Raw genomic sequence first — 27,153 nt, forward strand, 5'->3', positions numbered from 1 at the left:
ACAAAACAGTTAATATGATAATACTTGTGGAATATAAAAATACTTTCATACTTTTCCCCCGTGGGTATCGAACCCACAAACCTAGCATTGTAAGTGCCATTCTTTACCAACTGAGCCACATCATCACATAATCACAAACCACTTGATGTCTCAATGTACTCAATTACTGTATTGTGCATTGTTTTTATTCATGGGGATGGAAAGTCTTCAGTTACAAACCTAGATGACCAGCCGTACAATACAGTAATGCACATTTACATTGTGATTTGTAAAGATGGTAAATTAATACTGCACAAAAAGTGTCTCTTTCTAGATTTCCAGAAAGCCTTTGATACTGTAAGCCATACTGTTTTTTTTATACCCTCCACAAAATTGAGAGATTTCTTTATTAACTCAATAAGAACTCTATACAATGGAAATAATAGCTCTCTAAAACTTGCCAATGGTACATCACCTAAATTTGAAGTCAACAAAAAGTGAGGCAAGGTTGCCCAATAGTCCATTCCTCTACCTCTTGACAGCTCAGTTTTTACATCTACTAGTATCCCATAATTCATTTACAGGTATTAAGATAGATAGATTAAAGAGAAATTAAGATATCCCAATTGGCAGATGATACCACTATTTCTTTTAAACCATTTGGAAGTTCCTCTAGCCCTTGATTGATGTAATTATAACTTTTTCAAAGATCTCAGGTTTAAATCTGAATTTGAAAAAGTGTGACATTTTAGCATTGAAAGGTACTGATATCGCTGAAGCTTGCAGTATTCCAATCAAAGACACTAACTTATTTAGGGATACAAATTACAAAAGAAAAGGAGAGAAGAACCTTAATCTTTGCCCAGTTGTCTCAGCTATAAAAAAAGAAGTTTAACTCATGGTTAGGCAGAGATTTGTCCATTCAAGGAAGAGTTTTGCTGACTAAGGCTTGTCTAGAGCCTCTTATGCGTTCTCTTGTCTTAATAGTCCCAAATCTATTTGCTCCCAATTAGATGAAAAAAAATTATTACATGCCTTTGATTTGACGGCTTGCACATGCGCAGTACGGCGAGAGACCGTTTTACCCGATTACGTATTTCTACGCATGATCTTAGCTAACCAACTTCGCCATGACATCGCCTACACGTGTGATCGGGAATTTCAATTTTCATACTGTACTGTCTTTGGTTTTCACCATAATAAGAACGTGACATCTTTGACCGGGATCTGAAGCATCCGGTATGTTTCATATGACCAGAGAGGCAGCTTAGAGGCCCAACTCCGCGGTAAATCTGTCTCCCTCCAGCAGGTGGCGTTTTTTCGCCCACCAATGAGTGTCCAATTTGGCCAACCTAAAAATGAATGGCTTAGTGGATCCATAATGTTTATTTGATCGAATAGAATTTTCGTAGTGCTTAAGTTGTTACGAGTGTACTGATAAGTGACATGACATCGCGGAAACTTTGCGAAAAATCACTTTATATAGGCGTTGTCTCGAAATAGCTATGCATATTCATAGCATGACGAGTCTAGTTTATGCCGCATTCAAACACAATTGGGAACTAGGAAAATACGTGGTCAAATCATGATGTCAGTGATATTCAGGTCGGAGCTCTGGAAAGCGGCCCGAGTTCGAATTCAAAGTTGGATGACCGTTTCCCAGTCGGAGTTCGTTTTTTTCCCAGGTTGCCAGTTCATTTGAACGCACGGAAGTCAGAAATTTACGAGTTCCCAGTTGTTTTGAACGCGGCAGTAGCATATCTCTCCATTTAATACAGGCATTTGACGTCAACTACAGTCATCGAATATTAAAACTATGATTACAATAATCACATGTATCCACCAATGCAAAGAAAATAGGCCGCTAGACAGCCCACCGTGCCGCTTTATGGACACCGACTCAATCGTTAGGGCGGAGAGACCTTTATCTTGTCAGTATATCCAGAGTCTTTGATATGACTCTCGGTGGCGTTCCGAATTTTGTCGTCTCGTGACCTACTAAATACTATATAAAGTCATAAACCCCTAAAATTGTTATTTAAAACATATAATTTTAACCTTAACCACAATGATAACCATATGCTTAACCTTAAATTAAGACCAAAAGCACATTTTTGTTTTCATACATTTTAACGATATATTCATTACGCCAATTCTGTTGCAAAACATTTCTTTAACGGAAGCAAACGAAACGGGGGAGGGACCTACCTTGATTTGTCCAATAGAAACTCTCGTTTTGAAACTGGCTAATGATGACACCACTGGTGTGCACACAGTCATTGAATGTGCATGAGACAGAAGAATGGACATATAAAGTTTATTGGCGGAGGATGTTTATTTTCTGCACGAGTTATTTATTATTGCCATTCGCTGTCTTGTTAGCTTGAAATTTAGCTTTCTGGTTTAGTTACCCTGAAAAAGATTCACTGAACGCAGGTGCGTGTTGTTTACATCTTACTTTGACTTTGTTAATACTGTTGCAAGTGCTTGAAAACAATGTCTAGAGATGATAAACGTAGCTAGATAACCAGTTCAACGCTCATACTAAATATAGCTACAGTACACATGATCGTACTAGCTACAGTAACGTTAACGTTAGACTGGAGAATGTGTCTAGACAGTGCTAGCTACTTACTGCTGTAGCTCAGTTAGGGCAGGTTGTTTAGCTAGCTATCGTTAGCCAACTGACGTTAGCTAGCGTAGTTAACGTTATCTAGTGAGTGCAATACATTTATGCCACATAGCAGCAGATATAATGCCTTAGCCAACTACTCAAGACAAGGCATCACTAGTGTGATGGCATGGAATAGTTATCAGTGCTAGCTAGCGAGCTATCTGCTTTCTCACAAGGTGTAATGCATTTTTCCTGACGGCTGTCAGGAAGCTACAGTCAACTAGATTTGTATAAAAGCGGTATCTATGAAAGTGAAACATTATGTGATTGGTAGGACACAGTTTTGTGAATAATTTGATTTAGGATTTGCCATTACTGTATCTCCCAGGTTGTGATCTCCAGTGTTGTTGCCCATCATGGCAGGAGGCATCACAGAGACCGGGGAGCTCTACTCCCCATATGTGAGTATCAGTATTAGACCCTGCAGTATTATGCTCATTCTCATAACTGTTTCATGTCAGGTATTTGATGTGCATAATTTTTTATTTTACAATATTTTTGTAAAATGTCACTCCCAAAAAATGTCACTCCGTATACGAATTTATACATACAAACAACAACTTCCAGACACACACAAAAATTGACTACATCTCATCTGCCCAGACCCGCATGCTCACACCCCCATCCTTAGTGCCTGTATTATTGTTTGCCATAGTGCCTGTATTATTGTTTGCCACTTGGCCTGAAATTGTATCAATTTGTTTGCTTTTCTCTATCGCCCATGCTATTTCAATATGTACATAAATAATTAGATAAAAAAAATAAAAAAATATGTGTTAATGATTGCCATATTGATTTGATTTCCAAGTCTTCAGAGAAAGTTTTATGAAGATAAGTGTAAAACTAAAAATGAGTCAATAATCCATGCTTTCTGGGAATTATATAGTCTGGAGGTTGTGGGCAGAGCTAGAAAGTTGATTGTCATAAGTATTACAATGTAAATTTACTTTTAATCCTTTTGTCTGCATATTTCAAGACATGACATAGGGGGTGTAGTGAGAGACCCAATGGGCTGGACAATTCTCTTCTCATCACTCAAGACATGACTCTGCCATTGTGCTGTAGAATTTGTGAATTTAGTCTCTTGTGTATATAATATATTCTATATATTAGTTTATACTGGACTAAGTGTAAATGTTAGTTAACTGTAATGTCGTTAGTTATACTCCAACTTTCCCTCCATATTGTTCCAACATCAGTTATTTTTTACGGTTTTGTTCCAATAGTTTTTTCCCGAAGAGATTGTAAGTTGGATATGGTCTCTGCCAGGTTTTTATATCTTCCCTATCATATGAACATACTTTTCTTACTCAAATAAGATTCCTTCAAGGTTGCTCTGATGTCGAAAAGATTTAAAATCAAAATTTTGAGATGTGTAACTTTTAAGTGTGCTGTAAATTCTGAAGAGAGGTTGACAAATGTATAATGGATAGCAAATTCTGAAAACTTATCTAGACTAAATTAGTTCAAGTTACCTGCATGAGTCCAAAGTCCACACAATATGTGACAAAATTATTTAGAATAGTAATCTGCACCTACTCTCGTTTCGATTACATTTTTGTCCCTAAAAATGTTCATGAATTCTGCCGCTTGTACAATCGGACCTATAGCACTTTCAGATCACGCCTTTGTCCGCCTCCGCTTTGACCTCTGTAAAATCATCCCGAGATCAAAGAGCTGGAAATTCAACACCTCCATGCTATCAAATGAAGCATTCCATACATTGGTCACTACATGGATAGACAACTACACACAAGACAAAGACTCTCCTGTTTCTCCGGCCAAATGCGAGACGCTGCCAAAGCCACCCTAAGAGGTAATTTGATTGTATATGATTCCTCAGAGAAAAAAGCAATTGAAGCACACAGGTTAGAGCCTGAGAAGGAACTGGAAGTACATAAACAATCTCCAGACAGCGCCTCCTGGATTCAACTTAAAGCAGCCAAAGCAAAACTAAACTTGGACTATACTCGAGAGATATTGCATACCAATTAAAAAAGAGCAGTCGGAGCATACAATCATGGCCATCCGAATAGAAGATGACGAGGTCACATATGATCCAAATAAGATACATTTAACTTTTCATAATTTTTACTGCAAATTTATATGCTTCTGAAAGGGCACATACAGATGCAGAACTCCATTCCTTCCTAGAGGGAATCTCGCTACCAAAACTATCAGAGACCAACCAAGAAGATATCAACTCCCCTTTCACTCCCGAGGTCTTAGCGGCAATTATCTCCATGCCACCTAACAAATCCCCAGGCCCAAACAGATTTCCCAGAGTTCCACAAAGATTTTTGGCCACTACAAAATAATTACCATATTGCTCGACGAGACTAAACACTCCTCTTCCCAAAATAATAAAAGTGTACCAAACTGGATTTATTAGAGACAGGTACTCTTTTGATAACATTCGCCGTCTTTTTGATATTATAGATCAAGTAAATGCACGGAAGACCCTTGTTCTACTGGCTTCACTGGATGCTGAGAAAGCATCCAGTGGGCTCCCGAGTGTCGCAGCGGTCTAAGGCACTGCATCACTATAGACCCTGGTTAGATTCCAGGCTGTCTCACAACTGGCTGTGATTGGGAGTCCCATAGGGCGGTGCACAATTGGTCCAGCGTTGTTAGGGTTTGGCCGGGGTAGGCAGTCATTGTAAATTAGAATTTGTTCTTAACTGACTTGCCTAGTTAAAGAAAATATTAAATAAAATAAAAAGAAACGTTCGACAGGATGGAGTGAAGCTTTCTGTTCTCAGTCTTAGAAAAGTTCAATATGGGCCCAAACTTTATCAAATGGATTAAGTCCCTATATTTTCATCCAAATGCCGTGGTGTCTACTAATGGTCTAAACTCTGAGAGATTCTCTTTGGGATGTGGCACAAGACAAGGATGCTCGCTGTTCCCTCTCTCTAAGCGGATGATGTTTTATGCTACATATCCAACCCTGAGAAAATCCTCCCTTCCATTTGAGATACAATTTCTCAGTACAGCAATTTTTCAGGATACAAGTTCAATTTTAATAAATCCATTGTTTGCCCTCTCAATCTTACCAGCTCTATGAAGACACTCTGCCCATTCCAATGGAAGACATAGGCTTTCAATACCTTGGAATCTTTGTAACACCAGATCTGAATTGCCTTTTCAACTACCGCTCCTGGATCGAATCAAGAATGACCTCCGAACCTGGATCTCCCTCCCAATTAGCTTAGTCAGAAGAATCAATGTTATCCATATCAACATACTCCCTAGATTGAACTATTTATTTCAGATGCTTCCATGCTATCTCCCAGTTTCATTTTTCAAAACAACCAACCAACGCATCACTATCGTTCAAAAGTTTGAAAGAAAAGCACTTTTTTTGTCCATTAAAATAATATCAAATTGATCAGAAATACAGTGTAGATATTGTTAATGTTGTAAATGACTATTGTAGCTGGAAATGGCAGATTTTTTTATGGAATATCTACATAGGCGTACAGAGGCCCATTTATCAGCAACCATCATTCCTGTGTTCCAATGGCACGTTGTTAGCTAATCCAAGTTTATAATTTTATTAGAAAACCCTTTTACAATTATGTTAGCACAGCTGAAAACTGTTGTCCTGATTTAAAGCAATAAAACTGGTCTTCTTTAGACTAGTTGAGTATCTGGAGCATCAGCATTTGTGGGTTTGATTACAGGCTCAAAATGGCTCTAACCAGAATATAAAGAGGAGGGTAAGGCCCCGGTGCACAACTGAGCAAGAGGGCAAGTACATTCGTGTGTCTAGTTTGAGAAACGAACACCTCACAAGTCCTCAACTGGCAGCATCATTAAATGGTACCAACAAAACACCAGTCTCAACGTCAACAGTGAAGAGGCGTCTCTGGGATGCTGGCCTTCTAGGCAGAAAAAAAACAAGGACATTTCTAAGTGACCCAAAACATTTGAGCGGTAGTGTATATGGGGCAATGAAAAAAACTAGAATCAAGTTCTCCACTCTATCAAAACCTGAATCTAAGGGTGGTCTTGCCCTTCCCTGCCTTTAAATCAAATTGGATTTGTCACATGTGCCGAATACAACAGGTGTAGTAGATCTTACAGTGAAATGCTTACTCACAAGCCCTTAACCAACATTGCACTTTTAAGAAAAATACCCCCCCAAAAATAAGAAATAAAACTAACAAATAATCAAAGAGCAGCAGTAAAATAACAATAGCGAGGCTATATACAGGGGGTACTGGTACACAGTCAATGTGGGGGCACCGGTTAGTCGAGGTAATTGAGTTATGTACAGTGGGGAGAACAAGTATTTGATACACTGCCGATTTTGCAGGTTTTCCTACTTACAAAGCATGTAGAGGTCTGTAATTTTTATCATAGGACACTTTCAACTATGAGAAGAGGAATCTAAAACAAAAATCCAGAAAATCACATTGTATGATTTTTAGTAATTAATTTGCATTTTATTGCATGACATAAGTATTTGATACATCAGAAAAGCAGAACTTAATATTTGGTACAGAAACCTTTGTTTGCAATTACAGAGATCATACGTTTCCTGTAGTTCTTGACTAGGTTTGCACACACTGCAGCAGGGATTTTGGCCCACTCCTCCCTACAGATCTTCTCCAGATCCTTCAGGTTTCGGGGCTGTCGCTGGGCAATACGGACTTTCAGCTCCTCCAAAGATTTTCTATTGGGTTCAGGTCTGGAGACTGGCTAGGCCACTCCAGGACCTTGAGATGCTTCTTACGGAGCCACTCCTTAGTTGCCATGGCTGTGTGCTTCGTGTCGTTGTCATGCTGGAAGACCCAGCCACGACCCATCTTCAATGCTCTTACTGAGGAAGGAGGTTGTTGGCCAAGATCTCGCGATACATGGCCCCCATCCATCCTCCCCTCAATACGGTGCAGTCGTCTGTCCCTTTGCAGAAAAGCATCCCCAAAGAATGATGTTTCCACCTCCACGCTTCACGGTTGGGATGGTGTTCTTGGGTTGTACTCATACTTCTTCTTCCTCCAAACACGGCGAGTGGAGTTAGACCAAAAAGCTCTATTTTTGTCTCATCAGACCACATGACCTTCTCCCATTCCTCCTCTGGATCATCCAGATGGTCATTGGCAAACTTCAGACGGGCCTGGAAATGCACTGGCTTAAGCAGGGGGACCTTGCGTGCGCTGCAGGATTTTAATCCATGACGGCGTAGTGTGTTACTAATGGTTTTCTTTGAGACTGTGGTCCCAGCTCTCTTCAGGTCATTGACCAGTCCTGCCGTGTAGTTCTGGGCTGATCCCTCACCTTCCTCATGATCATTGATGCCCCACGAGGTGAAATCTTGCATGAGCCCCAGACGAGGGTGATTGACCGTCATCTTGAACTTCTTCCATTTTCTAATAATTGCGCCAACAGTTGTTTCCTTCTCACCAAGCTGCTTGCCTATGTCCTGTAGCCCATCCCAGCCTTGTGCAGGTCTACAATTTTATCCTGATGTCCTTAAACAGCTCTCTGGTCTTGGCATTGTGGAGAGGTTGGAATCTGTTTGATTGAGTGTGTGGACAGGTGTCTTTTATACAGGTAACGAGTTCAAACAGGTGCAGTTAATACAGGTAATGAGTGGAGAACAGGAGGGCTTCTTAAAGAAAAACTAACAGGTCTTGTTTCCCCTACTGTACATGTAGCTAGAGTTATTAAGTGACTATGCATAGATAATAACAGAGTAGGAGCAGTGTAAAGGGGGGGGGGGGGCAGTGAAAATAGTCTGGGTAGCCATTTAAGTAGATGTGCAGAAGTCTTATGGCCTGGGGTAGAAGCTGTTTAGAAGCCTCTTGGATCTAGACTTGGCACCCCGGTACACTTGCCGTGCGGTAGCAGAGAAAACAGTCTATGACTAGGGTGGCTGTAGTTTTTGACAATTTCCTTCCTCTGACACCGCCTGGTATAGAGGTCCTGGATGGCAGGAAGCTTGGCCCAGTGATGTACTGGGCGTAAGCACTACCCTCTGTAGTGCCTTGCAGTTGGAGCCGAGCAGTTGCTATACCAGGCAGTGATGCAACTGTCAGGATGCTCTCAATGGTGCAGCTGTAGAACTTTTTGAGGATCTTTTCAGTCTCCTGAGGGTAGTGGTTTTTGTCGGGCCCTCGTCACGACTGTCTTGGTGTGTTTGGACCATGTTAGTTTGTTGGTGATGTGGATGCAAGGAACTTGAAGCTCTCAACCTGCTCCACTACAGCCCGTTGATGAGAATGTTGGTGTGCTCGGTCCTCTTTTTCCTGTAGTCCACAATCATCCTCCTTTGTCTTGATCACGTTGAGGGAGAGGTTGTTGTCCTTACGTTACATGGTCAGGTCTCTGACCACCTCCCTATAGGCTGCCACATCTGATGAGCGTCGGAGCCGGTGTAGTAACGATCCGATCTTAGTCCTGTATTGAGCTTTGGCCCTGTTTGATGGTTCGTCGGAGGGCTTAGTGGGATTTCTTATAAGTTCCAGGTTTAGAGTCCCGCTTCTTGAAAGCAGAAGCTCTACCCTTAGCTCAGTGCGGATGTTGCCTGTAATCCATGGCTTCTGATTGGGGTATGTACGTACAGTCACTGTGGGAACGATGTCATCGATGCACTTATTGATGAAGCCAATGACTGATGTGGTGTACTCCTCAATGTCATCGGAAGAATCCCGGAACATATTCCAGTCTGTGCTAGCAAAACAGTCCTGTAGCTTAGCATCCACTTCATCTGACCACTTTTTTTTATAGACTGAGTCACTGGTGCTTCCTGCTTTTATTTTTGCTTGTAAGCAGGAATCAGGAGGATAGAATTATGGTCAGATTTGCCAAATGAAGGGCAAGGGAGAGCTTTGTACGCGTATCTGTTTGCGTTTTCCTGTTTGCTTATGGCGGTATACAGCTCATTGAGTGCTGTCTTAGTGCCAGCATCGGTCTGTGGTGGTATGTAGACAGCTACAAAAAAATACAGATAGTGTGGTCTACAGCTTATCATGAGATACTCTACCTCAGGCAATCAAAACCTAGAGACTTCCTTAGATATCGTGCACCAGCTGATGTTTACAAATATACATAGACCGCCACCCCTTGTCTTACTAGAGGCTTCTGTTCTATCCTGCCGATACAGTGTATAACCCACCAACTGAATGTTATTCATGTCGTCGTTCATCCACGACTCGGTGAAATTAAGATATATTAAGATATTACAGTTTTTAATGTCCCGTTGGTAGGATATGTGCTTTTAGTTCGTCCAATTAATTATCCAGCAATTGTACGTTGGCCAATAGGAGGCAGATTAGCCACTCTTCGGCGGATCCTCACAAGGCACCCCGATCTCCTTCCACGATACCTCTTCCGTCTCTTTCTCCTTCAAATGACGGGGATGAGGGCCTGTTCGGGTGTCTGGAGTAAATCCCTCTCGTCCGACTCATTAAAGAAAAATGATTTGTCCAATTCAAGGTGACTAATCACTGTTCTGATGTCCAGAAGCTCTTTTTGGTCATACGAGACGGTAGCAGCAACATTATGTACAATTGTACTACTGGTCTGCCCAAATCAGCAACATGTTAACATGGATCACAAACAGACAAGACTCAATGTGGATTCAGATAGAGGCCCAATCCTGTGGTTAATTTCCCCTAAGCTCAATTATATTCATTATTGACTTTAGTGAAGTGGGGAACATACCCAAAACCTTTGATTTACAACACCCTACTAGCATGGAAGGACTGCAAGAAATACCTTGGCATTTCCTCCCAGATGTGCTCTCACTTGCCTATAGTAAACAACCCAGACTCGCCAAAGCCCAGAGTGATGCCAACTTTCATCTTTGGCATACTCTCAGGATCAGGACCTATTCGGACCTGTTTCATCAGAACGCAACTACACTGAAATCCTTTCAAGAGCTCAGCAGGGAATTCGATGTGCACATTTTTTGTTGTTGATATCTTCAAAATTAGACACGTAATTTCCTCATTCACTTCCAAGGGGAGGTTTAGAGCTCATCTCAATTAAGTTGAGACCCTTCTTGCTACAGCACAATCCATCAAAGGCAAAATCCTATACCAGAGTGTGGGTTCCTCCTTACTCTTACTCTCCTTTTCTGGGAAAAGGACCTTTGTCTGATTATCAGTGATGAGTTATGAGCGGAGGTTTGCGACAGGATATGCTGCTCCTCTACTAATATAAAAATGAAAGTATATAAGTACACATTTTTGTTCAAATTGTATTACACCCCAGTGAGACTCCATAGAATGAATACAGACATTTCTCCCTATTGTAAAATATGTACATCTGAAAGTAGAACTTATATGCATGTATTTTGGAGTTGTAGAGAGATCTGGTCATCTACATGCATGTACAGTTTGATATGACCTCGTGTCTCTATCTTCTTAATGTTCAGCAGGACTTTGTTCTTCATCCAGACAGAGAGAATTTGTTTAAGACTATCACATACTTTGTGACATATACTTTAAAATGTATTCTCCTGCTGGGGGCTTCTAATTCCTCCCCTGCATTTTAAAATGAGGATTGACCAGATTGTTGACTTTCTCCCTCTTGAAAAGCTCACTTACGACCTCCGCAAGAGACAGCCCAAGTTTGATAGACTCTGGTCTCCACAACTCAACGATATTTCAAACTGGACAGAGTGAATGGGGTGATTTAAGGAAATGTGTATATACAGGAAGTGTAAGTTGCTCTAAAGCTAATTTTCTTTAATTGTCTCCGCTAAAGCTGGAAATGTCTACACGATTACTGATAGTGCTGCTGCAAATTTGTTTGTTTGATATTTTATTTTATTCTATAATTTGTCTGCCACATCTGTGAATATGGAATGTGTTTTGTTTGTTGATTTGAAAAACAAGAACTTAATATATCTTTAAATTATACAAAAGTGATGTAGAGCAGAAATGTTGTGGGGAGCACGTGCAGTGGTTACTCATCTGGTCAGGACACTGAAAAGAGGAAGAAGGAATGCTTAGGCACTGAAAAAGGCTACCACTGATGAACTTTGATGACCCACACCATAAATTCTGTTTAGCAAAGCGTTATTGTGAGGCCTGTCTAGGTATGTCACAAGTTCCTGCAGGGACTGATATCAGCATGGCTGTGTCTGCTTCAGCTGTTTTAAGGCTAGTTGTCTTGTGGTTAAAGTGCCCTTTCTAGATGAAATATTAACGGACTYAAGGAATGGATAGGGATAAGGGCTTTTTAGTGATCTGACCTTCTGTTCACTGGTCTATCTGTATGTCACGYTGTCAGCCCTACGTCTCTACTGCTAGATGGGACTGTAATAGTCSACAGCTGAGGACWGTGTTTGAATAAGATCAAGATAKTMTCTTCAGTTGACCAGTGCGTTGCAACATGGCAATGTGAGGTCAACATGTTTTTCTTTACACCCGTGCTAAACTGTCGCATGATTTCCAGGGTTCAYACTTCACTCCCTTGACCAGAGTGTGGTGTTACGTTYAGTGAAGGGAGGATAATGTCCAGTAAACAGGAGTGTCCAGACGTACTGGCCTCTTGTGGACCCCCAAGACAACGACACCCTCTAATAGAGCACTCCCTTGGTCTTACTTCTTGTTCTGTGTCTTTGCAGGTGGGCTTGGTGTACATGTTTAATCTGATCGTGGGCACGGGGGCACTGACGATGCCCAAGGCCTTTGCCCAAGCAGGTTGGGCGGTCAGCCTGGCGCTCATCTCCTTCCTGGCGTTTATGAGGCGAGTTCCTCGTAGGCTCACTGCCTTTCCATTCATTTCCACAACTGTTGCCTTACATCCACTTCCCCAGCTCTCACTTTAGTTTAAGCACACCATAGCACAAGAGTAATTTACCATATTTAATCCTTATCGTCCACACCTAAGGTCCTCCCAGCCACCTACGTGGAGAGTTATTGCCCTCCCTATCAAATGGGATGCCACTGATGAGGCYTGTCAGTAATCTAGCAGGGAACAARCAGAGCAGGAGGAGTTGCAGATGAGTTGATGCAGCGTGTCAGTCAGCAGGAGGAAGTTGATGATGCAGGATGTGTTTCATTAGGGTAGTATATGAGGAAAAAGGGGAGACAGTGGATACACAGAGATGCAGATCAGAGGCCAGTACTTTAGCTTTGTAATGTGGATTTAAACATACACTGTGCCTTTTAACAGTTTCATCTTTTTACATTGCTTTGTTTTTAGATGGTTGAGATCTAGAGATCCTATTTTATCACCAAGGATAGTGTGCAGTTAGGCAAGGTCACAGACTACAACAAATACAACACAATGATATTCWATGACAGTTGTTGACAATGGGTCATAKAATTCTARYTTTGTATAAAATTGTTATGCTCAYTATATAATATGTGTAGACTCTTCAGTGCTAGTTTTTGTCATCTGAATATATTTTTCTGAACCCACTTTGTTTAATTTTCATCAGTTACATGACCACTACGTTTGTGATCGAGGCCATGGCAGCAGCCAACGCTCAGCTATGCTGGAAGAGGAGGGAGCAGGAAGAGGTGAGTTAGCACATATAAATAACCAACAGGTGGAAGTAATGGAGGAACAGTGATAGTCGACACTCATACATACTGTCTTTTCCAGTGATCCCTACTCATCAAGTGAAGGCCCAGATTCGCTAGTTCACTACCCCTTCAACCTCAACACCTTTACGGGAAGAATAACCTCAAGGCGCTCAATAGACCATTAAAGAATAATATGGGGAATGGAGCGCTTGCCACTCCCACAAATGTGTGATTAAACAAGCCTTGTAGTGTCCTCTACTGATCACTGGGGGGGCATTTAGTTTTTAATCGTTTAAATACTAAGGGAAAGTCATCTCGTGCAGAGATTGATGGAGCTGGTGGTGAGTTAATTTTCTTATTTACGAAAAGCAGCAAGTCATTTTGCCTAATGCCCAAGGTTTCCACTGGAGGAGTTATGAGCGTAAGGACAATGGGTCTGGCTTTGACAGAGCCCCAAACCCCATGGCCTTGATTAATGGCTCACTTAGTCTTCCTCCCACATAATGGGAAGAAGGGAGGCACAGAGGTGGAATGTTACCCTTGAACATTCTTTATTTCTTTCCGCTCGAATGAAGCACATAAAAAAAATTAAGCTGTTCCTTTAAAGTGATATACTGGCCGACATTTTCTGAGAAAGTCCCATAAAGTGTATTAGTTTGAATTTGGGGGGGACTGACTCTGCATCTCTCGGATGGGATGAGAAATAGGAATAGATCTGTCACTTTGATGTTAGATGCTTTGTTTCTGTTGCTGGCATATTCTCTTCCAGTGAGCCACCCACTTCTTAGTCTCTCCCACACCCTGCCCAACCAGCTGTAGCTGCTCTTGTTAATTRAACTGATAATGACATCCTCAATGTCYWTTGTAATTGAGCATTAATTAATATAAATSTGTAGTGAATTTGGTAGATGAAGAGTTATGGGAGGGCGTCAGATTGGCGCTCATATCTATTGTATATGAGGGGGAAAGCTCCCTCATCCTCCCCAGKATATCCCAGCTGTTCCAGACAATTTCCAGATGCTGCTSCCCTCCACGTCACATGTCCAGCAAATAAAACACAGTGTTAATAGGTTGTAAACTGACTGTTGTTGGCACTGAGCAATAGGACTTGTAGATTAGGAGTGAAGTCAGTGTTGGGTGGAGGCAGGCTGGTTATCTTCTTTCCATCACCCTCATCTTCAGGTCCAAGACTGCGACTGCACCTCTGATTATTCGGATGATGATGTCCGGGGACGATCAGAGCCAGAGACGAGGCCCATTTTGTCAGTCCGTGAGTATAGTGTTCCCCTCATCCCTCCTGAAGACTAGACACACTGCTAAGGTCGTGTTAAGAATGTGTTGAAAATAAGGTACACTACATGGCCAAAAGTATGTGCACAACTGCTTGTCGAACATCTCATTCCAAAATCATGGGCATTAATATGGAGTTGGTCCCCCCTTTGCTGCTATAATACCCTACACTCTTTTGGGAAGGCTTTACACTAGATTTTGGAACATTGTTACAGGGACTTGCTTCCATTCAGCCATGAGCATTAGTGAGGTCGGGCACGGATGTTGGGAGATTAGGCCTGACTCAGTCATTCCAATTCATCTCAAAGGTGTTTGATGGGGTTGAGCTCAGGGCTCTGTGCAGGCCAGTCAAGTTCTTCCACACCGATCTTGACAAACCATTTCTTTTTTTTCTTTTTTCTTTCTTTTAAAATTATTATTATTATTATTTTATCCCCTTTTCTCCTCAATTTTCGTGGTATCCAATCGCTAGTAATTACTATCTTGTCTCATCGCTACAACTCCCGTACGGGCTCGGGAGAGACGAAGGTCGAAAGCCATGCGTCCTCCGAAGCACAACCCAACCAAGCCGCACTGCTTCTTAACACAGCGCGCCTCCAACCCGGAAGRCAGCCGCACCAATGTGTCGGAGGAAACACCGTGCACCTGGCCCCCTTGGTTAGCGCGCACTGCGCCCGGCCCGCCACAGGAGTCGCTGGAGCGCGATGAGACAAGGATATCCCTACCGGCCAAACCCTCCCTAACCCGGACGACGCTAGCCCAATTGTGCGTCGCCCCACGGACCTCCCGGTCGCGGCCGGTTGCGACAGAGCCTGGGCGCGAACCCAGAGACTCTGGTGGCGCAGCAAAACAATGCCCCCAAATGCACAAAGCAAGGCCCTAGACCACTGTGCCACCCGGGAGGCCCCGACAAACCATTTCTGTATGGACCTTGCTTTGTGCATTTGGGGGCATTGTTTTGCTGAAACAGGATTGGGCCTTCCCTAAACTGTTGCCACAAAGTTGGAAGCACAGAATCGTCTAGAATTTTATTGTATGCTGTAGCGTCAATATTTCCCTTCACTGGAACTAAGGGGCCTAGACTACTGAACCATGAAAAACAGCCCCAGACCATTATTTCTCCTCCACAAAACTTTACAGTTGGCACTATGCATTCGGGCAGGTAGCGTTCTCCTGGCATCTGCCAAACCCAGATTCGTCTGTCGGACTGCCAGATGGTGAAGTGTGATTCATCACTCCAGAAAACGCGTTTCCACTGCTCCAATGTCGGCAAGCTTTACACCACTCCAGCCGACGCTTGGCATTGCGCATGGTGATTTTAGGCTTGTGTGGGGCTGCTCGACCATGGAAACCCATTTCATGAAGCTCCCAACGAACAGTTATTGTGCTGACGTTGCTTCCAGAAGCAGTTTGGAACTCTGAAGTGAGTGTTGCTACCAAGGACAGACTACTTTTACGCGCTATGAGCTTCAGCACCTGGCGGTCCCGTTCTGTGATCTTGTGTGACCTACCACTTCGTGGCTGAGCAGTTGTTGCTCCTAGACGTTTCCACTTCACAATAACAGCACTTGCAGCTCTAGAAGGGCAGAAATTTGACAAACTGACATGTTGGAAAGGTGGCATCCTATGACGGCGCCACGTTGAGAATGGACACCCTTCAAATTGGTGGATTTGGCTATTTCAGCCATGCTAACAGGTGTCAGTACGAGGAGCCCAGTACGAGCCATTCTAGTGCCAATGTTTGTCTATGGCGATTGCATGGCTTTGTGCTCGATTTTAGACACCTGTTAGCATGGCTGAAATAGCCAAATCCACTAATTTGATGGATGTCCACATACATCTGGCCATGTAGTGTATATATGAAAACATTGAGTCTTGTGGAGGATTCGGAATTCTCTTTATTGTCATCCATCCTTTTTGAAGGTCTCAATTCTTAAGCATATGTTGATTGACATAATCAGATCAATCATAAATTGTATGTATCCTCCATATGTCATTGGTTAATGTCAATGTTGTATAGAAGGAATGACATCAGAATCACTCGGATTGGAATGACTCACCACTGCATTCTCATGTCTATGCATTATCACAGAGCGAACAGGAGGAGGACACGTTGARCACTTTGACATTGTGGAGAGGGTAGAGATGGGTCAAATGGCCTCCATGTTCTTCAACAAAGGTAAGAGCCTATCCTCATTCAGTACTTTGAGGGGATATGATGAACCCACACTCCGTTATTGAATGAAGTGCTGCTGATGCCGCTATGTGCAGGGCATAGTAAAAACCTGTCCTTCTTGTCTAACAACTATGGAGGAGTCTTGACAGTTGTGTGGGATAATTTGGGGACAGTTTCTTAACCTTTAAATGGGAATCATTGTTAGATTCCAAAAGTGAGGCTGTTAGCTCTCTAATGGGGTGTAATTTTACACTGAGTGTACAAAACATTAGGAACACCTTCCTAATAGTGAGTTGCACCCCCTTTTGGCCTACAAGGTGTCGAAAGCGTTCCACAGGGATGTTGGCCCATGTTGACTCCAATACTTCCCACAGTTGTGTCAAGTTGGCTGGTAGTAGATCTCTACTAGTAGCATCGTTCCAACTCATCCCACAGATGCTCAATTGGATTGACATCTGGTGACTGGGTAGGCCACTGCAGTAAGCTGAATTCACTGTCATGTTCGTGGAACCATTCCTGGACAATCCTAACCTTGTGCAATTGGGTATTATCCTGATAATAAAAAATACATTTGCAGATGGATACACTGCTGCCATGAAGGGATGCACATGATTGGCAATAATGTTCAGATATCCTGTGGCATTCAAATGTTCCTCCATTTTTATCAAGGGGCCCAATGTATGCCATGAAAACAAATCCCACACCATTATACTACCACAACCACCACCAGCCTGCAATGTTGACACACAGCATGATGGATGCATGTACTCGTGGTTTTCTCCATTACCTTGTCCTCCCATCAGCAAGAACCGGGGTTCATTCAGATCAGGCAATGTTTTTCCAATTTTCCAGTGTCCATTGTTTTTATTCCTTAGCCCACTGCAACCGCAGTTTTTAGTTTTTTGCTGAAAGAAGTTGAACTCTGGAAGGTCGTTGGCTGCCATACCCCATTTGTGTCAAGGTACGACTAGTTGTGCATTCTTTTATGAGCCTTTGGGCACCAATGTTGTACTGGACTATCAGTTGACTAACTGTAGCCCGTCTGTTGCGCTGCACAATTTGTCAGCCTCCTTTGTCCTCTTTCATCAATAACCCGTTTTCGACCACTGGCCTGCCGTTGGCTGGATGTCGTTTGGGTGGTGGATCATTCTTGATACACATGGGAAACTGTTGAGCGTGAAAAACCCAGCAGCGTTGCAGTCCTTGATACATACCTGCTGCGCCTGGCGCCTACTACCATACCCCATTCAAAGGCGCTTAAATATGTTGTCTTGCCCATTCACCCTCTGAATGGCACACATACACAATCCATGTCTCAATTGTCTCAAGGCTTAAAAATCCTTCTTTAACCTGTCTCCTCCCCTTCATCTACACTGATTGAAGTGGATTTAACAGGTGACATCAATAAGGGATCATAGCTTTCACCTGGTCAGTCTATGTCATGGAAACAGCAGGTGTTCCTAATGTTTGGTACCCTCAGTGTATATGGCTAAATGGTTGTATTTCCCAGGCCATCACACTGCTGCTGTTTTAGTCTCCCCAGCTGTGTGTGTGGGCCTCCTGCAGGCTGCACCAGCGGCGGTGAACATGTTAAAGCCTCAAGAGCCTGAGTGATGAGCTAATTGAAAGCAGAATCATGTTCACCTTGAAACAGAACAACCTTGCTGATTTACATTACTCACCTACGTCAGAGTAGACACTCCTCGGTGTGCTGGGCCCGCTCACTACCCCCTCCCCACCCTCTCCTCCTCTGCTGGCAGGTTGGCCTGTTTCTCAAGTAGTATTAACCAGGTAGGTGACTCAACAGTCTGCAGCATACGTACCTGCAGCGCCAATACTTCAACAGTATCGCTTTTGTCATCTCTGATGWTAAAAAMGTCAAACCGTTCTGCTRCACTCTGACAATGTCATCTGTGTGCAGATCTCTTCCTGTGTTGTGATCCGGCTCTGGCCACTAGGTGGTGCACTTGGCACACTCGCACACAAAATGATTCACTGACTCACACAAAGCCAGGCAGGCATGCAACATGCTGTTAGAGAAGCAGCATGTTGTTCCCTTGTGGAACACTCTGGCTGCAGTCTCTTCTTTCCTCTTTCTCTCAGCCCTATTAAAGTGTTAAAACACTCTTTGGTGATGACCTCTCCCTGTGTGTGTCTGGTGTGGTGTTGTCCTCGGCTGCAGGTGAGGGTGAGGCGCCACAAGGAAGTATCGATCGGTGGCAGAGATAAGAGTCCCCTCTATCTCTCTGTGTGATGTGGGAGTGCTGCCCAGTGACTCTAATCAGAAATGAATTAGATGGGCACTGGGCCCAGCGCGTATGAGAGAGGAGTGAGATGCAGCTCTTTGTCTCAGCTCAATGGCACTCCAGCATAATGGAAGTCTCGTTTATCTCTCTACCCAGATCTCCGCTGATATGAACTCTTCTTTGTGTAATTAGTGCTGGGAGGTAATATAAGATTAGTGGTATATCTGGTCAGGGAGTTTTACTGGTGTGGTAAAGCTGTCAGGCTTAGTTAATGGACTTGGTTGTGTGAGTGAAGGGCTGAGGCCTGCGGTGGGGAAGGGCAGCGCACAGAGCCAATCAGCTGGCCTCTTGAATCCTTACTACCTCGGGCCGGTTCTGGTTATTGATGGGACTGTTCGACCGCACTGGGCACCACTGGCAGGAAAGGCACTTTTTCACTTGATATGCAGATTCGGTGTGGATGTGTGGGGGAATACTTTTTTTCAATGTTTTTTTTCTTTCTTCTCCTTCCCACTTCATGTAATTGAAAAATAATCACTATGAAAGGGCATTCGACTTCCTCCTGAGCTAAAATTGTCATAGCAGCAGAGCAAGCTTGGAGTAAGGCCATGGGTATCGGCCCCGCCGGTACTGACAGGAATTTTGATGGGGGCTGGTTTATCAGCGGAGCAGCGAGGAGAGTGCGTGTAGTGTTACTGTAACTTTCCTCATCCACAATTTGCAAGTTGATTAGAAGACAACTTTGGCTAATATCACAAAGGGGGTGAACAACAGAGGCTGGTCTGTGTGCTCCTGCTCCCATCTCAGCCCACCGTCCCTCTAGGTAGAAAAGGCAGTAGAAGTGATGTATAGGGAAATGGATGGTGTGCAAATAGAGGGAGAAGGTACAGGCTCTATAACATGCACCACCCTATACCCTTGACTTATAGAGACCATGGAGAGGAATACTAATCCAGTCTCCTTTATTACAGACCCCAGCTTTAATGAGWACCTAACACCYATGCATACATTTTCTYTACTTGAATGACTTTTCTTAAATGTSATACTTGTACGCTATGAGGGGCACTGACAAAAGGAAAATGGGGAGCAGCGCTGCCATTAAGAAGATAAATGGACATGTTTATGTCAGCCATTTCCCCCCCTCCCACCACCCCAATTACATAAGCCTCAACTAAAATAGTTTTCAAGTCTCTATTGTATATGAACATAAAGGATGCGCTTTCCTTTTCAGAGGGCCTGCTGCTATTACTGCTCAACTCTATGATTACCCCGAGATCCAGATCAATATCCCAAGTTTTAGCACAAAGAATACATCTCACTCAATAAAAGCCCATTGGGGTTTCAAAATCAAACCTAAGGAAAGTAATTTCTGTTGCATCCAACAAACCGCCTTRAGTTGRCAGGCTCTCGCATTCACATTCCTGCCTGATGACGCTCCACGATAGCAGAGCGGAGKCCAGTACAGCTGTGGCTTCCAGCGTGGTTGGCATTCAACAAAATYGCTGTGGATGTTMGAAGGAAGCAACTTCCTAACGTACCTCTTCTTCTGGYAACCACTCCTTCCTCCTSCAGACCCAGCTAGAGAGGCTATCAAGGCCTCTGTCAGTCTGCAACAGTGGGGTGATGGATAGTGACGTGTGTCCGTGCCGCTAGGGGACTGAGTGGAGCTCCTAGGTGAAGAGTCATTTGCAGCAGCAGCGTGTGAGCCTCTGGCCGTGGGTAATGGGGAGGTATTAGTGACAGAGCCTGGCAGGGCAGCATCCTCTTGGTCATGCTGGGTCCTCACCTAGCTATCGCTCACTGACAGGGGCAGCACAGGCAGCCCTGATTTCCCCCTATCTGAGGCAAAAGCTCTAACAGGCTTCCTTTCCACAGGGCCAGATGGAGACATGCAGGAATGGTAGAGAGTACTGTACAGTGCTAACCTCTGAAAGTGGGGTTGTCGGAGAGGAGGTGAAAATGGAATGTGTAGAATTGATGCAGAGAGAATCGAGTCCCCACCCCACCAACCTGTGAGATACTTTCATACTGTAATCAGTGTGCAGATCAATACTGATATGTACAGTATAGTGTAATCACACACACTGGCGTCTTCTTGAGTTAGTGTTTATTTTCCCCAGCCTGTGTTTTATGACCTCAGTGCACCACTGCACAATGATGTGATCAGATGGTCCTGGAAGAGAATAAACACAACCTGGCTACCAAAGTGCCCTTTGGTTCCCTCTCCCACAGTACTTCAGCACCACATTATCCTCAATGGAGGTAAGATGAGTGGTGGTGCTAGCTAGGTAAATGTTTGCTGTCATCGTCCTTTCCCACAGAATTGACCTGCTGTTAGACTCTCCATCTAGCTCAAACAGGGCTGCAGCAACTTACTGTAGCAACTGTAATATAGCTTCATATCATAATGCAGTCTACTGTAAGTGTCCATCCAACCCTGCCATAAAACAGGTGATAACTGTTTTACAACTACATGGGCTTATCTGGCTGTTGGACCAGCTAGTCCTCTTCCATATCCCTTTTCATGTTTCCCTCGGCTCGGCTGTGTGATGGGCAGCAGAAGGTTGCCATTCGTTCCTTTACTCTCAGATCAGATGAATCAATTTAGCCCTGTAAAACTATAAACCCCTCACTTTTATTTATTTTTAATGGACTCCACACTCTAATTTCCCTGTCAGTAATGAATTGGCTGCCAGGACCAGTAGGACGCAGGAGCCTCCCACATGAGAACTCCAGTGTATGATGGATGCCTGGCACAACATGGCTATCGGTCTCCCGTTGTTGAAAGCTCTCAATCTCTGCTCGTTGTGCCAGCTTGGATGGGCCAGTAGTGTGAGGTGGGTGTAGGGGAGGCAATGAGGAGAATTTTCATCATGAAGTGATTACTTTCTTAATTATTGTGATTAATATTCTTCTGGAGGAGCGGAGAAATGTGCTGCTGCAGTTGTGGCTGCCATCCCGGAGGGAGAAGCAGGGGATTGATGGAGGTGTAGAGACGGAGGAGATTGCCTCTGATGAAGACTGCACGTTTAGCTGTTGAAGTTTGACACAAGTTGCATTGACCATATTTCATAATCAGGCATCTGACGGCTGTTAAAATGAGGAATGTGTTAGCTAAGCTATTCCTGCATGTGTGTAGGCAGATTCTCTCAGAGATATGATGAACTGATAACACAGTCATATACACTAGAAATATATCATGTATAATGTATGACATTTATGTATAGATCCAAGTATAATCTGCTCATGTCTTAACCCTTTGGTTTTGTCTTTCAGTTGGTGTCAACATGTTCTACATCTGCATGGTAGTCTACCTGTATGGAGACCTGGCCATCTATGCTGCTGCTGTACCCATATCACTAATGGAAGTAGCCTGGTAAGACCAGCCAGCCAGCCAGCTTGCCTATTCATTACATTCATGGGTTTCTTATTTGGGGGTGTTATTTCAAGAAACTTTATGACTACTGTGGGTGCAGCTGACTTTCCCAAGTACTTGGAGCATTTACTTTTGGCAGGACAAAACATATCCCTTTCTCTCAGTTCTGTTTTTGTCTCTGCACTTAGGCTGTTCCCTGACCTTCTGTCTCAGTAAAACTTTCTGATGAGGGGGCCTTTAGCCTTCCTGACTTCCCACCAGTGCTCTTGGCATTTACTTTTTGTTGACTGGCTCCCAGACAGGTTTTTATTACAAGTCCCCTCCACTGGCCCGGTGGGCTGGGTGAACATCACATATTCCATATTGTTCTAGTCTCAGACAGTATGACTTAGCCTGCAGATCTAAGGGAGGCTCTTCTCTAGAGAAACTATTGTACTGGTGAGACCACCTTAAATTGTAATCTTGAATTGAAATGTATTCACTCCCCTTCACCTTTAAAAGCTAAGTATCTCTATAAATGTTTAAGGATCTCATCCTCACCACATTATGTTCATAAAAAGCCCCTATATGGCACTCCCAGAGCTCACTGAACCCTTAAAGAGTCACTGATAATCTAACGTCATTTGGGCAAAATGGGAGAGCGCTTTAGTGTTTGGGGCGGGGGTCTTTGGTTGAAATTGTACTTTTTGGAACACCATGAGAAAGTCAATCATCTTTCTGTCATAAAGCTACACCAAATTGAATTGTGATCCTGACGGTTAACTTCTTCGGGGTAGGGGGCAGCATTTTCACTTTTGGATAAATAGCATGCCCAAATTCAACTGCCTGCTACTCATCCCCATAATATAAGATAATCATATTATTAGTATATTTGGATAGAAAACACTCTGAAGTTTCTAAAACTGTTTGAATCATGTCTGTGAGTATAACAGAACGTATGTAGCAGGCAAAACCCCGAGGACAAACCATTCAGATATTTTTTTTTTTTTAGGTCACTGTCTTTTCAATGCGTTTTCATTGGGACACCAGATTTCTAAGGGACTTGTTTGCAGTTCCTACCGCTTCCACTGGATGTCACCAGTCTTTGGAAATTGGTTGAGGTTTTTCCTTTGTGTAATGAAGAAGTACGGCCATCTTAAATGAGAGTCACGAAGTAAATTGTTTGAGAGAGGCACATTACCAGAAAAGTTGCGTCAGTTTGTTTTCTTTTTGTATTGAACACAGATCATCCCGTCTTCAATTTGATCGATTATTAACGTTTAAAAATACCTAACATTACAAAAAAATACCTATTACAAAAGTAGTTTGAAATGTTTTGGTAAAGTTTACATGTAATTTTTGAGATATTTTGTAGTGACGTTGCGCAAGTTGGAAGCTGTGTTTTTCTGGATGAAACGCGCCAAATAAATTGACATTTTGGATATATATCGACGGAATTAATCGAACAAAAGGACCATTTGTGATGTTTATGGGACATATTGGAGTGCCAACAAAAGAAGTTCGTCAAAGGTAAGGCATGAATTATATTTTTTATTTCTGCGTTTTGTGTCGTGCCTGCAGTGTTGAAATATGCTACTCTCTTTGTTTACTGTTGTGCTATCATCAGATAATAGCATCTTATGCTTTCCCCCGAAAAGCCTTTTTGAAATCTGACATGTTGGCTGGATTCACAACGAGTGTAGCTTTAATTTGGTATCTTACATGTGTGATTTAATTAAAGTTAGATTTTTATATCATTTTATTTGAATATGGCGCTCTGTATTTTCCCTGGCTATTGGCCAGGTGGGACGATTGCGTCCCACCTACCCCAGAGAGGTTAACCACTTACCACATCAGAGGAAGTTCTATTAACATACCACCATAATAGCATAAAAAATATACATTTGTCCCTCTGACTCAGCGGGGTCGAAAAGCGCCGTGGTAACTTTTTTGCTAAAATGTGAGGCGGAACAGACACTTAAAAAGGAATTACCCTATGGCACAGACCGGAGCTCCCCGCTCGACTGGCTCTGCCACTGAGGAGAGCCAGGCGATTGAGATCGCAGAGCGGTATCTCTTTGTAAAGCCTTGCCGCAGCAGACTTCTCGGTGGCAGAGGCAGATTCTAATGATTATGTCCCATAATTGATGCTCAGTCTGCCGCACCTTGTTGGCAGCACTGAAAGGGTTTTGTGATTGCCTCAGAATGACAATGTGTAATTTTCCACCAGGAAGACTGGATCATCAATTGGATACCTTTCTTACTGATAATCTAACCGCTCCGAGGTAGTAGGAACTGGCCTCACTGATAATCTAACCGCTCCGGGGTAGTAGGAACTGACCTCGCTGATAATCTAACCGCTCCGAGGTAGTAGGAACTGACCTCGCTGATAATCTAACCGCTCCGAGGTAGTAGGAACTGACCTCGCTGATAAATCTAACCGCTCCGAGGTAGTAGGAACTGACAAGTCTGCAAAGTTTTTGTAATTCTGCCCTGTCATATTTCATCTTTTATCATTGCTTCATGTTCCTTTGCTATATTGTAAACTAGTCTTTCCTGTCGTATGTTATTCTTGGACTGACTTGATCTGATCATGAAGGGATCTGTAATGATCACCAGTCTGTCTGTTCTCTCTGTAGTGGTAACCACTCATGCAGTGCTGGCAGTGTGAAATACGACGACACCGACTTGTGCTGGGGGCCTGTCACCAGGAAAGACGCCTACAAGGTGTTTCTGGTGAGTACATACTGCACCCCTGTTTCTCACCCCTGTCCTTCTACCCTTGTCCCAAAGGCCCCTGGAGGACACATGGTGTACCACACCTCTCTCTGTCAGATCCTGCAATCGTGACAGCCCCAATGTGCCAACCCCTGTCTGTGTTAGTGTCAGCCTCAGCCCAGAGAGCCCCTTCCAGTTCGGTCTCCCTCTCACGCCACCCCTCCCGCAGCCCTCCTGAGCAAGTGTGTGTGCCCTTGAAGTCTTAAGAGAGCGAAACTCCTGCGATTTCCACTTTTGCTTTAACTTTGCCGGCCGACAGTGATAGATGTGCTGATCTCCTCCAGTATTATTTCCCCCCTCCACTGTTCTCCCTCCACCCTCACTCCTCCCTCATTTTCAACAGAACGAGCATACTCAAACAATTCTCCAATAAATGCATTGTTGGTTTTATCTCGTCTGGGATAAGCCTCTTACATCATGTCAACGAATTGAAATTATGCTGATTTATAATCTCCTCCTGTATTTTTTTTGTTTACTTTGCAGTTTCACAAAGTTTCCTTTTAGGGAAAGGGACATTTCCACCTCTGTGTTAATTTATCTAACTGATTGCCTCTTATTATAGTAGATGTTGAGATGATGTCTGCTTGGTAATATGTTTAAAATAATTGACTGTATCTGACAGAAACTGTTTTCTGGTGTTTCTTGAAGAAGTTGTCTCCTGTTATTAGTTTTGGTCTCCTGCTTACAGGCATTTGGACTTCTAGGAGCTAAGTTGTATTTTCTCCCATTTTCGTCTCCATGAAACCTTATTAGATTTCTTCCCGTGGTGGACTCGTCTTTAAATAAATAATTGGGCTTTGATAAAACATTCATCAGCTTCTGTTAGCACACAGGGAGTGGAGTGTCTTCCTGCTCCTCAGTCCCCCTTTGTCTTTGACGTGCCTGAGTCAAACGCTCTGGCCCCTTAGCCGCTGCCCACCACTCCCCATAATCACTTTAAATAATTGATTGACTATTCCTTTTAAGCCCAGCCGCTCTCCATACACKGCTCTGTCCTGCCCAATGGAAATWCCTCTCCTCTCCCACCTACGCTATYCCTGCTTATGCCCTCTGACACGTCTCTGCCCCACCCCAAAGACCAKGGTGCCCTTCGTCCTAATGATGGGTCTATCTAGGCACAATGTCCACAACATCTAGAGTCTTTGCRATCTGGAGTCATTATGCAGCCCAGTATTTTCCTTTTTCTTTACAACGTCCATATCATTTCACTGGAAGGCTTCAAGCTCCAAACTAAGTGACCTGCTTTATCACCCTACTGCCAGTCTCTTTATGAACTGAGTGAGTCAGAGGGTGCTTTAGTATTGACTCCTATTATAATATGCTTAATCAGACTTTGGAAAACATTGGAACAGTTGTCAGAAAGGCTGACAATACGGCATTGGGAAATGCTTAATTATTTTGTTTTGGTTTAGCTAAAGAATTCAAATGAGCCTATTCATATATTATGCCGTCCCATTCTTTGAGTGTTTGAAAAAGGCATTACAAAAAGAACCATAATTACAATTCCTAATTACTTTTTTTGTTTTGGTTATGCAATTAGTTTGACTTAGTTTTGAGCCTCTAAGAGGGTGTTGGCATTAGCAAACACACTGCGTTCAATATGTTATCATTAGTTGCTGCTCAGTTGTTGTATACCAATGGAATTGCTCAAAGCTGGTCTCTTCTCTGTGTTTCAGTCATCATTACATTCTATCTTTAATGGCCCTTCTCTCCTATCCTCATCAACCACATTTCTCTCCTCACCATCACATCTTCTCAACCTCAAAATCGAGTAGTCTCTCCTGGCAACAGATTGTCAGTTAATCCTCCATTTGTACCTTGACCAGGCATGTGTAGCTCCCAGTTCTATAGGTGTCATTGATATGGGGCTTTAATCACATGCTATGGTATTATCTGTTTCCTTAAGGGATTTTACTGTGGTAACTGCTCTGTGTACCGTATTTATTCATCTTAAATAATCAATAGTGTGTGTAATGTGTATGTTGTGGTTTTGTGCTAAACACTAATGCTACCTGACCTTCCTCAGTTGGGTGCGTATTTCTCGGTTTTTCTAATGACTGCCTTGCCTGGTTCACCAACTACTTTGCAGACAGAGTTCAGTGCGTCAAATCGGAAGGCATGCTGTCCGGTCCCCGTCTCTTATACACATCTAGATGTGTATA

General features: G+C 43.2%; 1 protein-coding gene across 2 annotated transcripts; it reads left to right on the top strand.

Moving 5' to 3' along the window:
* Positions 1-1,104: 1,104 nt before the first annotated feature.
* Positions 1,105-25,514, top strand: LOC111980326 (transmembrane protein 104). Of its 2 annotated transcripts, none has more exons than XM_024011053.3 (8): positions 1,105-1,218; positions 2,982-3,054; positions 12,240-12,361; positions 13,059-13,140; positions 14,329-14,416; positions 16,529-16,615; positions 22,135-22,234; positions 24,853-25,514. In XM_024011053.3, exons 2-8 carry the CDS (start codon positions 3,010-3,012, stop codon positions 25,061-25,063), a joined length of 735 nt encoding a protein of 244 aa, XP_023866821.1. In that variant the 5' UTR covers positions 1,105-1,218; positions 2,982-3,009; the 3' UTR covers positions 25,064-25,514. The 2 variants fall into 2 exon arrangements, with proteins under 2 accessions (XP_023866821.1, XP_023866820.1); XM_024011052.3 differs by lacking the exon at positions 1,105-1,218 and adding an exon at positions 1,952-2,415.
* The last annotated feature ends 1,639 nt before the right edge of the window (positions 25,515-27,153 follow it).

The sequence above is a fragment of the Salvelinus sp. IW2-2015 genome, linkage group LG20 (genome assembly GCF_002910315.2).
Source record: "Salvelinus sp. IW2-2015 linkage group LG20, ASM291031v2, whole genome shotgun sequence".
In the NCBI taxonomy this organism is placed as follows: Eukaryota; Metazoa; Chordata; class Actinopteri; order Salmoniformes; family Salmonidae; genus Salvelinus; species Salvelinus sp. IW2-2015.